The sequence below is a fragment of the Danio aesculapii genome, chromosome 21 (genome assembly GCF_903798145.1).
Source record: "Danio aesculapii chromosome 21, fDanAes4.1, whole genome shotgun sequence".
Classification (NCBI taxonomy): domain Eukaryota; kingdom Metazoa; phylum Chordata; class Actinopteri; order Cypriniformes; family Danionidae; genus Danio; species Danio aesculapii.
Window position 1 is genome coordinate 16084852 of NC_079455.1, and position 15135 is coordinate 16099986.

General features: G+C 35.5%; 1 protein-coding gene across 1 annotated transcript; it reads right to left on the reverse strand.

The window, feature by feature from the left end:
- Positions 1–5819: 5819 nt before the first annotated feature.
- Positions 5820–13894, reverse strand: si:ch211-160j14.2 (uncharacterized protein LOC792922 homolog). The gene is made up of 3 exons (XM_056446698.1): positions 13674–13894; positions 7052–7270; positions 5820–6244 (listed from the first exon to the last, which is right to left on the reverse strand). Exons 2-3 carry the CDS (start codon positions 7242–7244, stop codon positions 6129–6131), a joined length of 309 nt encoding a protein of 102 aa, XP_056302673.1. The 5' UTR covers positions 7245–7270; positions 13674–13894; the 3' UTR covers positions 5820–6128.
- Between the last annotated feature and the right edge of the window lie 1241 nt (positions 13895–15135).

The following is a 15135-nucleotide window of genomic DNA, read 5'->3' on the forward strand; positions in this document are numbered from 1 at the left end:
AATATTAGAGATACTATACTGTATGTTTGCTGATATTCAATAATTCATCATAATTATTCATCATAATTTATCATTTCAACTTTTACAGCATCGTAATAATATAACAATTTTTGTATTGGCAGTGGCTGTTCCTCGCAACACCAAATTCTTGAAGACTTGATATAGACAACTTACTTTTAAACCAGACACTTTTCACAATTTAATCTCGCATGACATTGACAATTCTGACTATTTATTAGTCATTTGTTCATTAACTTTGTACAGTCAGGTTTCAAACATCAGTTATTTTAACTAAAGTCAATGTAATGACAAGCACAAAAGCACTTACAAACAAAAATTACAAACAAATGTTCTTTTTATAGTTAATACCTAATAGCGCATTAAAAGTAAATATCTAATAATAGATGTATTAGAGTTGTTAACTCTTAATACTCACTATAATTATATCTACAAATATAGTATATACAAAAATAATAAACTTTAACATACAGTGAATGCGGAAAGTAAAAGGCATACACCTGTCTATATAAGGTCCCAGGGTTGATAGTGCATGTCAAAGCACAAACCAAGCATGAAGACAAAGAAATTGTCTGTAGACCTCCGAGACAAGATTGTCTGGAGGCACAAGGCTGGGGAACGTTACAGAAAAATTTCTGCTACTCTAAAATTTCCAATGAGCACAGTGGTCTCCATCATCCGTAAGTGGAAGATGTTTGGAATCACCAGGAATCTTCCTAAGGCTGGCCGACCATCTAAGCGGAGTAATCAGGGAGAAGGGCCTTAGTCAGGGAGGTGATCAATAACCCGATGGTCACTCTGTCTGAGCTCCAGCGTTCTTCTGCGGAGAGAGGAGAACCTTACAGAAGAAGGACAACCATCTGTGCAGCAATCCACCAATCAGGTCTATATTATAGTGGCCAGACGAAGGGTCCACCAATTTCCACCAATTTCCTCAGAAGGTTTCTAAAGATGCTGCTGATTTGAAATGTGCATGGGTGTCTGATAAGGATATGTTTAATGGCTGTTTGAATGCAATCCTGTCCAGTGCATTTTCAAGCACTTCTGGATGTGGTCGAAAGTGTACAAACTCAATTCATTTCACCCGATTCACACCTATACTAAGCATTGTCCCAATTTTGATTGGATCAACAAAAACGCATCTTAATACCAGAGGTCTGTTCTTTGCACAACGCTTAAATGACCTAAGATGATGCAGATCCTGGATCTTTTGATCTTGATAACAATCTCTGGCTAATTTGGTTCTTCAAACAAGTTTGCGAACCAGATGAAAATATCTGGATGAACTGATCTGAGATCACTGCCTGTGTTGTGAAGGACAAGGCAATCGATAAAATATGCGATAACTTTTGTTTTTGGCTACAGACTTTACACTTTCATGTGTCAAGAGTATTTAGCAATTTATTTCGTTTTACTTTCCAGATTTTATAGCAGATTTTTTTAAAGATAGTATTCTAATTTCTTAATCCTGTGCTTTAAGGCAGAATATAGCAACTACTGTATACATTTAATTTTGAATCAAAAATTTATTTTAATATTAAAAAGGTAACTGGAACTTTTACTAAACATCAAAATCACCAGCATAGCGGTTAAAATGTGTGCATGATTCCTATAAATTATTATCCTTTATATATATATATATATATATATATATATATATATATATATATATATATATATATATATATATATATAAATATAAATATAAAAGAGAATATTGGCCATGTCTATTATCAGACAGAAACTGTACTAAAGCCGGGTCAGTACATTTTAAAAGTACGCGTTTGTATTAAAAAAGTCCATATACTAGTCAAAATTAGTCTACAAGCCTACATAGTCACTAATAAATGTTCTTTTTGAACCCCTAATGAAGGACCACCCCGTGACAAGTTTCATTTTAAAGAAAAAAAAAAAATGTAAATACTTCAGACTAAAAAAAAAAAAAAAATTTTTTTTAAATGTTTTGCTAAAGTTAATACAGTATATATAACCTATAGGTTACTAGTTTAAGAAAATATGAGCAATCCAAACATACTTTCCGTATCACCTTTGCTTCAAATAAACTGATCTAATCCTGTTTGTATGAAAGAAGCCTGCTCCCAAGCAGGTTTGTGCTACCAGATCTCTTGCTATGACAACAACTCTCAGATGAATATTGAATACCAAAACTATACTGGATCCTGTCAAATTGTCAATAACCAGCTAATTGAGTAATCCACAGATCAAAAACGGAGCATGACACAAGTGTTTGCTATAGAATATTCACTCTATAAAGACACTCACCTGAAGGGCTTTCTGAGCCGTGTTCCGACAGACCCGAGCCACATCATTTGTGTATGTGGGAAAGCGTTGCTGACAGTGGTCTATGGTGCAAATTGTGCAACTCTCAGCTCCCTCCTGAATACGATCAAACAAAACGGTGAACGAGTCTCCTCAACCTTCTCCACCATTCCAAACAGAATGAGCACCCGCAGTATAGCTGCACCTGCACAGAGCACTAACACACATTTCTTAATAGTAGAGTAAATCAAAAGAAGTTGTAGTAACTTAAAGTCCCTCCAACCTGCATTTCACACACAGCAAACCTTAATTGTTACCACAAAGATATGTCGAAATGCAGGTTGGAGGGACTTTATTTAAATTAATTAACTCCTTCACTATGACTCACTTTACTATTACAATGAGAAAGTACTGAACTACTGAAAAAAAAAAAATATATATATATATATATATTTTTAGTAAAGACAACTTCAAAATACCTCTTGTATGGAGAATGGAGTCGCATGCATCACTCAGGTGTCATTTTTGTCCAGACTTCTATGGAGTCCAGAGGCCTGCATTAGAGCAAGAGGCTGTCTGGGTCCGACTTTATGCCCCTAGGGCCGGGTTTCTGGACAATTTTCACATCATAGCTAGCACACATAGCAGGCTTTAGGCCTGCTTTAGAAAAAAACGTTAATGAAATCTAAAGTGTGCGGTTTGGAGGTGCCAGTGATGCCTTGCGTATAGAGATTTCCAGCCACGTGCAATGGAAAACAAAGAGAAAAATGACTAATGGCGAACTTAAAACTGTGAAAATTGCTAGAGGAAACGCAAACATCAGATCAACTTTTCAAATAGTGACAACTTTAAATGATTATGCACAGTGTACAACTTGTAAGTTAAGTAAACTCACTGTGGACCACATACCGCTTGGATATCAATGTCACTTAAAAAAAATAAAATTACATTTAGAAAAACAAACAAACAAACAAACCTCTAAATCATTCAGATATAATAAATAAATAAATAAATAAATAAATAAATAAAAACGAAAAGCATCAGCTTTCTATTAAACACAATCTGGTCTATTTTAATGGCTCTAACGGTATAAGTTGTTTGTCAGAAAAAAAAGACGAGCTTCGGGTCAGACTCAGGCCAAAAATGTTTTCATATGTTCAAATATCAGTCCAACTATCAACACTGAATATGAAGCATTAAGGAAAATAGACAAGCCTCTATTCCACATTAACTGTATTGCTGAAACATGGATAAATAAGCCTCAGTTAAATATTAATTATACTTTTTGGGAAAAGTATTAGCTGTTGGCTAATATAGTGTTTAAATGTCCCGATGAACCGGAAGACTGTGACCGTTATTTTTTTCGTATTGTTAGAAACTGAATTTTAAATGAGCAAACAGTAAGCGTGGCTTGTTTTTTTTTCTACCACTGGCTGAATGGATGTAGTAAAGTAGACATTTCATTCAGAAAAATCGGGAAACGGGTTTTATAAGAGTCATTACAACCTAACAGACTTCTCCTGGGCCCAGTTTCAGAAAGCAGGTCAAGTGAAAACTCAATATGTTAACCCTGAAATGAGAATGATTTTCCATTTCAAAATATCAGGTTTGTCAAACTCGAGAAAGCACTTTTACTCCGAGTCAGTTACCGTGGTAACCTACTCTGTGAACCTAACCTGGTCAGGAGCAGGTTTTATTCTCTAAACTCAGAGTTTCTGTCAGATTCCTCGCCTTAGTCATTCATTGCCTACATTTCAGTCACACAAAGAACAAAGTTACGAGAATAGCTTGTCCTTTTTTGGCAAAATTACTTGAGCAGCTATGTTTTCCCACGCTAAATGTCTCTGTTTCGCCAATGCAGTGGGGCTGTTTTTTTTTTTTTTTTTTAAATATATGGTCATTTGCTATAACTTTGCATGAGCACATCAAGTTCAGCTGGAGAAAGAAAGGGTTAGGGTCTATTTTTTCAGATGTTGCTATGGTGACTCCATTAATAATGCTCTATTGATAATGCCTTTTTATAGTGTCTCTGTGTTCGCTTTAAGCTGCGGTCACACCAGAGTTTGAGCTCGCGAAATTCTGTCATGCGGTGCTGCAAAAAGGGGCAGGATTAAACAAGATGATTAGACATTAAAACAAGCGAGCGATTGCTCCATGTTTTAAATTTCTGTCCAGAGGTCATGTTTTGATCCTCGATTGGTCTCACACAGTCAAGTGATGCGATTTCGCAGGTCAGAGTTCACCAAGCTTGAACAACTGTGTGAGACCAATCGAGGATCAAAACATGACCTCTCTGTACAGAAATTTAAAACATGGAGCAATCGCTCGCTTTTTTAATGTCTACTCATCTTGTATAATCCCGCCCCTTTTTGCAGCGCCGTACGACAGAATTTCGCACACACAAAGCCTAGTGTGACTATAGCTTGAAGCTGCGGTCACACTAGGCTTTTCCTCCCATAGACTTCCATTCATACGCACGCGAATGCGTCAGACCGGAAACACAGGGTCATGCGTTAAGTTTCGCAGTTCGCTGCGGTGCAAAGTTCAAGCTTGATGAACTCTGACCTGCGTAATCGCATCACTTGACTGTGTGAGACCAATCGAGGACCAATTCTGTCGTACGGCGCTGAGAAAAGAGGCGGGATTAAATAAGATGATTAGATATTTAAAAAAGCGAGCGATTGCTCCATGTTTTAAAATTCTGTCCAGTAAGGTCATGTTTTGATCCTCGATTGGTCTCACACAGTCAAGTGATGCCGTTTCGCAGGTCAGAGTTCACCAAGCTTGAACTTTGCAACGCAGCGAACTTCGAAACTTAACGCATGACCCTGCATTTCCGGTCTAACGCATTTGCATGCGTATGATTGGAAGTCCATGGGAGGAAAAGCCCAGTGTGACCGCAGCTTCAGTCTACTCAGATTTGATTGACTGAACTCAGATCAGCTGTTCTGATACCGAAAACTAAATAACTAGGGGAAAAAAAAAACTTGATAAAGGAACTCAACGTTCAAGTTTAAACTCCGAGTTGGTTGAACCTCCTTACTGAAACAGGCCTCTGCTCACCATTTCTGTTTGTTGTCAAAACTGACAGTTGAACCAGCGTAGTTAAGTATGTTAGCCAACCCCAGTACCTCAAAATCACAATCTAAATGAGTATAAAACTAAAAACAAACAGGAAATGCATTCAGTTTTTAATTGAAGATTACAAGGGCAAACTTTTTTTCATAATGACATGCACAGATGAATTGTTCACCATAAAACTAACAATATGAGCTAACAAAATCATTTGTTTAGTTTTGATTTCTTGGGGACTTTAAAGATGTGCAATTGGATCTAAATATGGAAAAATATATATAAAAAGTGTCAAAATACTTGTACCGCAACTAAAAATGCTTAAACTATAAATTTCTCAATTTGTAAACAGTGTGGCTTGGTGTTGCTCTTCAGACATCACTTAATTTGTGTGGGCACCCAGACCTTTAGATTAAACATGCGAGAATAAACAAAACAGATGGCATGGATTATTTCCATTGTTTTTATTATTAGAAAAATTCCTTGCATTAAGACAGACCAAACATTCACAGATTGGAAGTCACTTTGATTATCAAATCTATTCTTGACCCAACCAGACATTCAGTTTTTGCATTCATTAATAAAGATGACATTTGCATAACTGTTAAACAACAAATAAAACAACAACAACAACAACATCACTGTTTAATGAGTCAATGCAAAAAGATCAATGCGTGTAGGAAGTCTTTTCTCGCATTGAAGGAATATAAAGAGGTGCTTAAGACAAACATTGCTTTTGGTTCATTAACTTTCAGTACTCAAAAGCACATCTCACAAAGACAACAGCAACACAAAGCTGCCCAACATGTGGCTAGACAAGCCTTCTCTTCAGAATGATGATGATGATCCCGCCTGTTCTGCTCCACAACAAACACTAGAGAAAAAAAAAAACACACACACACAGCTCACATTATACCAGTCAAAGAGGAGAGATCCCATTTTACTTCATATCCAATCTGACAAGCTTGTTACAATGTATAAAAGAACAAGAGATAATAATAATAAATTGTATTTATATTACCAAAACATCTCGCTGACAAATGGCTACTTGAGTAGTTGTTTTGACAAAAGTATTCATTTTTAAAATGAGGCATTTTGGCCTCCAATGGAATTATTAAATGATGATTTTAATGTCATCAAGTTATTCCTGTATAAATATACCCAAGAAGACGCACACTGAGATCACACTGAACATTTTAGGACATATTAATGGACACAATCAGGGGTGTGTTTTCCCGAACAATGACATAACTCATAGCTGAACATGTTAGTTATAATCTAAAACCTCCATAATGGCGCTCTAAATGGGGCGGAGTAACAACTTCTTTAGAGAAAATGGCCATAATTTTTGGTATTAAAAAAATCCAATATTAGTTTTGGTAAAAACATGCACTCGTTTTCTATAACTGAAATATATGTAAATGGAACATATTATCTTAAATCTTGAAAAAGGGGTAAAATAGGTGCCCTTTAAACAAACAAAATGGCATCAGGAAAAAGTATAATGAACACACAAATGAAATGACTTTTGCAAAAACATTTCAACTAACTGCATTTTGTTAAATCTGTTGAACTCATGGGTAAAAATGAAATGAGACTGATTTTGAGGATGTTTGACTGAAGGTTAACCAATGAATGTTTAAATGAGAGTATGCTCAACTTTCAAAATCAAATCCCTTACCAGTGTTAGTAGGAGGTCCTGGTTGTGGTTGTGGGTATCCCTGGTATCCTGGCTGGGCTGGATAGGGGCCGGAGGGTCCAGGAGGGTAGTTTGGGTAGCCCTGTTGTGGGTAGCCCTGTGGTGGGTATCCCTGAGGTGGGTATCCTGGAGCAGGACCAGGCCCCATGTAAGCAGGAGGCTGCTCGTAATTCATCTACACACTGCACCTCTTGAGGTGGCCTGACAAAGAGCAATGACAAAATGATTTAAACCACTGAAACTGTGACAGGAAGTTAAGTCGCATGGATATAATGTGGAGCATTAAGATTTTTTCCATTTTGTTTCATCTTGTTAAACCTTGTGTATTACTCTGCTGAGTGTATTAAAAATGTTAAAGACTGGATGACCAACAATTTTCTTCTGTTAAATTAAGACAAAACAGAATTATTACTTATTGGGCCTAAATCCTGTACACAGCAGATCTCACAACTCGACCTGCAATTAGAGGGATGCAAAGTTAACATTAGCTCTACTGTAAAAGATATGGGTTTTATATTAGACAGCAACTTAACTTCTGAAAATCATGTCTCCCGTGTCACAAAATCCACCTTCTTTGATCTGAGAAATATCGCCAAGTTATGAAGTATGCTATCCATCTCAGATGCAGAAAAGCTAGTCCATGCTTTTATGACTTCAAGGCTGGACTACTGTAATTCTCTGTTCGCTGGTTTCCCAGCATCTTCTATTAATAAACTTCAGTTAGTACAAAATGCAGCTGCCAGAGTTCTTAACAGGTCTAGAAAATATGATCATTTCACCCCAATTTTATCCTCCTTACAGTGCTATTCCATATGAATTAAGTTCCATATGAATAATAAAATTACTTCTTACCTATAAAGCTTTAAATAATCTAGCTCCTGTTTATCTAACCAACCTTCTGTCTCACTACAATCTAACCCCCTATTTAAGATCTCAAAACTCAGGGCTTCTGGTAGTACTAGCAAAGTCTACTAAAGGAGGTCAAGCCTTCTTGTTTATGGCTCCTAAATTCTGGAATAGCCTTCCTGATAATGTCCGAGACTCAGACACTTTTTTTAACGCACAAGACATTGTTACAAACTCTCATATGCTTTACATGCATGTTTCAATGTTTGTTTATGTAACTACTTTTTTCATTTATAACACTTCATTGTTGCATCCCGTTTAACTATAAACAGCAGCTACAGCAACTATTTTCATTATTATCTATTTTGACCTGGAGATAGTCATCCCGAGGCCCCTAGAGATTATGCAGTGCCATTGGTGCGATCCAAGACCTTTGAAGAAACGATGCCATGGTATCCATAATCTTGAACCAGGCCGTATCCTGAGCTGATGCTGTGGTGCTCATGGAGGAGTGAAGAGCATGAAACTTATTCCTGAAAGACAGACGAGTCTCCGCATTGAACCCCTGTGCCTGCCTGAAAACCCGCCGATGACCTACTCTAACCTGCAGTTCTCCACAATAGACGTCCAGTGTTCTCCAGCCCGTAGCGCCTAGACTGCAGCTCTGCACAAGAAGTTTGGCCAGAGGAGAAATGGTCGTGCCCAACAGAGCCTGGTCTCTCTCAAGTTTTTTTTTCCTTCACTTTATTAATTGGTGAAGTTTGTTCCTCGCCTTGCTTGGTTAAGACTGGTGGAGCTGCGCATCCAGGATTTGCTCTTTAGTGTTTGGACTATAAGCAGTGAAAATGAAACCACACTGAACTGAACTTCAACTCTCAAAACTGGACTGACACATTCTCAATTTACTAGAAAGTCTATGTTAAGCTGCTTTGACAATCTACATTGTAAAAGCGCTATAGAAATAAAGATAAATTGAATTAAAGGCACAGCATGTCATTTTCATCCACTAGAGAGCACGTATTCACAACAAACAAAGGCATAATTTCATGACAGAGTTGTGTTCTTCACTACATCCTTCGGGACTCCTGCAGAAATCATGTTGATGGATGAGCTAAGGTATTCAAAACTGGTAGTATGAAGTAGAGCAAGACTGAAAGCAGTCAAAGCTAAATAAGAGCATTGAAGCAGCTGCTGATATGAGAAAATTGATATGATAGAAGCGAAGGATTTAATAAGTCAGACTAAATATGTTTTAATCTTCTGTTATAATGCTGCTCTGTGCATTATAATAAAACAACATGTTAAATCATCTTTGGTGTTTACCTGTTTTGTATAAGCTCAAAGCGTAAAGGTGGACCATGTATGATGTCATTAGCATGGTGAAACAGAACATAGTACGAGCTAAAAGTTAAACGTTTTTGACTCGAAGGTATAAAAATACCATAATACGTTTGCAGATATTAATAAACATGCCAAGTGAACATTCTTGCTTATCTGAAAAACAATGCTGAAGTCAGATATTCTGCTTTGAAAATGTGCATTACGTGTTGGAATGTCTAGCTTTGTTTTGGTCCCTTTAACCGGCCCATTGCCAGTTTAGCCAATTATATTTCAGGACCCCTGGTTGCCTTTGTGGGAAGCAGTGCATTTTATTCATCAGTCAGGACGGCTCTCAAAGTAATGTCTGTGACTGAAATGCGACCTCTGGTGGACAGTAGCAGACTCTGAAATGAGACGCAGATTCAGAGTTCCATATGAGGTTATTAATTAGCAAATAGTATATACATTACTAACGTAAACATTAGGTGAGCAGGATATATTGTAACCCTGTGTCCTAAAAACACGCTACGTGACGAGATTTGCAGTGATAAACAATTTAGCTGTTTGCACCACACAAAAGAAATTTAAATACAGACATTCAGAAGCACAGAATAGCACACTCACTGCACTCCAACAAAATGGTAAGGTTTATAATAAATACACATGAAACCTCTTTAACATCATTAAATGTACATGATGAATCACTGATATGTGTTCACTTGAACAGGATCAGTTCTGAGGTTCAATTTCAAAACTATTTATTTTATTTTCAAGATCTGAGGTGAACTATCTGCTGCTGCTTTCAGAAATACGGCAATAAATGTCAAGTAAAATGGCATTCAAACTCACATTATTAGCATTTAACGCAGAGTAAAGCACATGAGGTGTACCTGAGATAAACATTGTTAGTTTATCCCGTTGTTTAGCTGCAAGAAATTGAAACCGCTTCTAAAATATAAATTTCAGTTGTTGGTTAGAACAAAAACCTTCTTTTAACATGTAAAATATTCCTTCTATCTCCTGCTGATGCTTTTATTTATAACATGATTTAAAATCAGCCTTCAGGCTCGACAGTCAGGCACACTGCTTTTGGTATCATTAACCTGGCAACCTGCGCTTGTGTGTGTGTTTTGAACCGGGAGTGCATTACCTAGTTCAACCACTGGGTGTCAAACTTACTGCACCTTTAAAATTGCATACGTCTCTGCATTTGTACAGTCTCTGAAAATATTTGGTATGATTTCTGTTTCACAATTTCTAGTCAGTAAGATGTTTTTTTTTTAATGTTTTTTTGAGGAAATCATTTATGATTCAAAAGGACTGCATTTGATATTATGATTTTTCTTTTTAATTTAACTATATATTAATAATACATTAAAATTTTTATGTAATGCATAATTTTAAGAAATCGGTTTCATTTGTGTTTTGCCAGTTTTTGCCAACAGCATTCCAAAGAAAATTGTTACATACTTCAAATGTTCATATGTAGTTCCTAAACAGCTTTGACTCTGCACAGTTCAAAGAAGTGGCCACTTTCAGATGTGTCCGCATGATCAAGCAACTTCTAGGAAATACCTGCAAGCCCTAGTGTGAATGAAGAGCATTTTAAATGGAAACACAGATTCCTAGTTAGGCATGGGATGATAACAGTGTTCAAGATATACCACGGTTTGGAAAATTCAAGGTTTTAAAACAGTCAAATTTTTCTGTAAAACCGTTCCTAAGGTATAAGTAAGATTTTTTTTTATTTAAATTTATTTATTTATTTTTTTTTTTTTAGGACAACAGTAGCTCCAGCAGAAAATATATCCAAAGATGGCGTTTTAAATTGTAAAAAAAAAAAAAAAAAAAAACAGTGTTTTTGAAACAAATGAAGACCACAGACGTCAATAATTAATTTTCATTATTTAGCCTGACATGTTTACTGTTCCAAAATATTATAAATGTTTCCCAAATTAAAAGATAATGTGTTCAAATTGAAAAACAGGTTGTTTTTTTTACTCAGACATTTAAAAAGAATATATTTTAGAGCAGTAATCTCAATACCGTGAAATTTATGTTCAAGGTTATCATAGCGTCAGAATCATATACCGGCTCATGCCTATTCCTAGTCTAGCATTGTCCACACCCTTAGTAATTTTTGGTTACTGGTAATGGTATTGATTATGGCCACCAGTTTCCCCATTCAATTTCTTTGTTAACCAAGATTAAACTCGACGTTTAGTTCAGTCTCATGTCATTTCTTGTCTTTTTGGGTGACATCTCCTCTCTCTCTCTCTTTCTAGTATTGTGTTAATACTTACAATTACAAGAACATCAGTATTCTTAAGACAAACATGTAAAAATGTGTCAGTTAACAAATAAACTTATATGGGCTTGTCTCATCTTTCAGGGATTGAAGTAGTGTCATATGTATGAGTGTTAAGTAAACAAGTATTTTGTTTTTTAATTTGTGTATTAGGGAACCATGTTTGAACCTCACAAGTAGGAATATACTGTCAGTGGAAATAGCATTAGCCCTCACATATAACCTTAGTGTTAGTGAGTGAAACGAGGGCATTAGCTATAAGATTTAATGATCTTGAATGAAACAAGCTTGCAACACATTGATTGGTCAGACAACACAGAGACCATACAAAACCAAATGATGGATAGATGGAGTTAATCTCATACGCACTTGTACATGCACAGCACCTATAACAATATACAATGCAATACTTTCTCATACGCATTTGTACACTGCACCTTATAACTTGTATTTTTATAACAAATCTGGACATACAATTCAACATCCAGAGCTTTTTGTCTAATTGCAACTCTGTTTAATGGTCGTCGTCTTTGTTCATATTTATTTTCGTGTTGTCACTTGTCACTTTATGTACACTGGAAGCTTCTGTAGCCAAAACAAACTCCTTGTGCGTGTAGGCACACTTTGCTTATACACATGAATATATTACTTACACACACACACACACACGCACAAACCAAAACGCTTTAAGTAGTTTTCAGAGAAATGTCACCAGAAAAAAAAAAAAAAACACAAAGACAAGAACTGACAAGAGGCTGAACAGAAAAGGGAGTATCAACCTCATTTTACAGGTAAGAGCAGGTGTGGTCATCATATTTCATTTTATCATATTTCAATATTGTCTAACACACAGCACAATCAGTTCCACTGTTTACTGCAATTTTTATTCTTTGTCATCTGGAATAAAGAAATTGGTCTAACACAATCAGAGAAAATTGAATGGGAAACTGGTGACCATAATTAATAACTAGATTATGTAGTGTTTCATTAAAATGCTCTCCGTTCACTAAGGCTTTAAACATTTCCTAGAAGTAGCTCATCCTCGATGAAACGTTTGAGTAATGCTTCCTTCTCCGAACTGTGCATGACTAACGGTCCATCAAGTGCGGGTGAACAGGTTTATAATTGACACAATTTCACAAACAAAGCTATTTGAAACATTTCGCTAAGTCACTCTGATAATTAGAGGATAAATGACCAATCAAATTGCCTGAGGAATAACATTACGCCCTGATAACCAATTAAACCAAGACATGCCAGATGAAATAAGCACAGTGTGACAGAAGAACTGATGTCTGTGTTGGATGATATAGTGTCAAGTACATGCGTTGTGCTTTTACCACTCTCTGTGATAGAGAAAGTACTGTTGCAAACCCGCAAATAAGAATATAGGTTAATGGAAATCAGGCGACTGTCAGTGGATTCATTCACAAGAAGATGTTTGTTCTGCCAACCAGCGGTCAACATCTTATGACACATTTGAAAACACCACACAGCAATGCAAATGCAAAAACTTCAATAATCATGTCATACGGTATAGTATCAATGACTTGATACATACTGCAAGAGAACATTACTATAATTCCATAGTCAAACACAGAAAACAACTATTTTCTGTGCGTCATAGTAAAGGTAAAGTAGATTATCTTAAGAGGTAAGAGGTAAAGTTGGTTTAATATTCGGATATTCAGACATTCTCCTTGATAATATAATTTCAGAAAAGTATTCTTTGCATATACTAAATAGGGAAATCATATTAGCAGCAAATGACTATCAAAGCACAACATTGTTCACAGTGAATTAGATAGTGTAAATGTTGTTTAGAAGTCATACTTGCATGCTAATTCTGATCGAATATTCAAAGTAACATGGTATAAAATACAGAGACTTCTAAATGAACGAATGTGCGAATATAAAACCAACTGTACCTCCATTCATAGTTGCTCTAGTGTAAGGTGTAGGGGCACGCTGAAGACTGCCAAGTCTAGATGGACAGTATAACAAAACCAGCAAACAAGCGTATTCTTTAGCATTTACACCAAGTTATAGGCCTATCTAAAACGAAATGTTTTAATTAGAAAACGTAAATGTTCAAAGAAAAGCCAAAGAAAATACTTTTTTTTTTTTTACCTTTGAATGAAAAATTAGGTTATTTTCAGCAAATAGTCCTGGTAACGTTACTTCCTCTGCGGTCTTTCACTGTTTTGCTAGTTTTATGGCGTGTATGAAGTCGGCAGTAAAGAGTTTTAGCAACAGCCACAAACAAAACAAGGCTTCTCGATTAAAGTTACAAACGCACGCGGTGGTGTCACGCAGAGTCCCTGCTACTGTCATATCAGCTGACCACTAAATAGGAGCGCGTTGTGACCGCGCCTCTTTGCGGACGCGCCTCTACGATGCCACGCCTGTATGGTTACCAACAACTAAATGTTTTAATTTCATTTAAAATAGTACACAGAATTGATCCTGTAAAAGTGTTTGAAGTTAATAGAGAAAACTCGATTTTGCGATTTTGGTGGTATTGTTAAAGAATCTACTCATCTGTTTTTTCAATGTGTATACTCAAGACTATTTTGGATTGATGTTTCTAACTTTATTTCAAGGACATTTGGTACACGAATACAAATTGGATTATATGATGTCATGTTTGCTTTAGTTCAAGATGGAATTGATTTAAAAAGTACAACTTATTTTCTTGTACAACTAATAATATTACTTGGAAAATACCATATTCATGTCAAGAAATGGGCCAAAGCTGAGCCAAATTGTGAACATTTTAGGAGATTAAACAATATGGTACTACATGTAACATTAGAAACAGAAAAGCGAAAAAAAAAAAAAAAAAAAAACAACCATGTGAAGCATTATGTTAATTTCATTTGATTAAATCAATGTTTTTTTATTAATTTATTTATTATCTTACCCATTTATTTTGTTTTACCTTTTTTACCCCTGGCATCTGATTATACTTTGCTTGTATAACTAAGATCATTTTTCTCATTTTATTTTATTTATTTTTATTGTGTTCATAATTGTTGTGAGATGTACTCTCTTGTACTAAGTTTGTACATATTTACAAAAAAAAAAAAAAAAAAATACAGTTGAAGTCAGATTTATTAGCCCCCTTGTTTATTTTTGTCCTAATTTCTGTTTAACAGAGAGATTATTTCAGCAAATTTCTAAACATAATAGTTTTAATAACTCATCTCTAATAACTGATTTATTTTATCTTTGTCATGATGACAGTAAATAATATTTTACCAGATGTTTTTCAAGACACTATTATACAGCTTAAAGTGACATTTAAAAGCTTAACTAGATTAAATAAGATAATTAGGCAGGTTAGGGTAACTAGACAAGTTATTGTATATCGATGGTCTGTTCTGTAGACTATCGAAAAAAATATAGCTCAAAGGGGCTAATAATTTTGACCTTAAAATGGTTTTCAAAAAATTTTAAACAGCTTATATTCTATCTGAAATAAAACAAATAAGACTTTCTCCAGAAGAAAAAATATTATCAGATATACCATAAAAGTTTCCTTGCTCTGTTAAACATAATTTGGGAAATATTTAAAAAAGGAAAAAAAAAA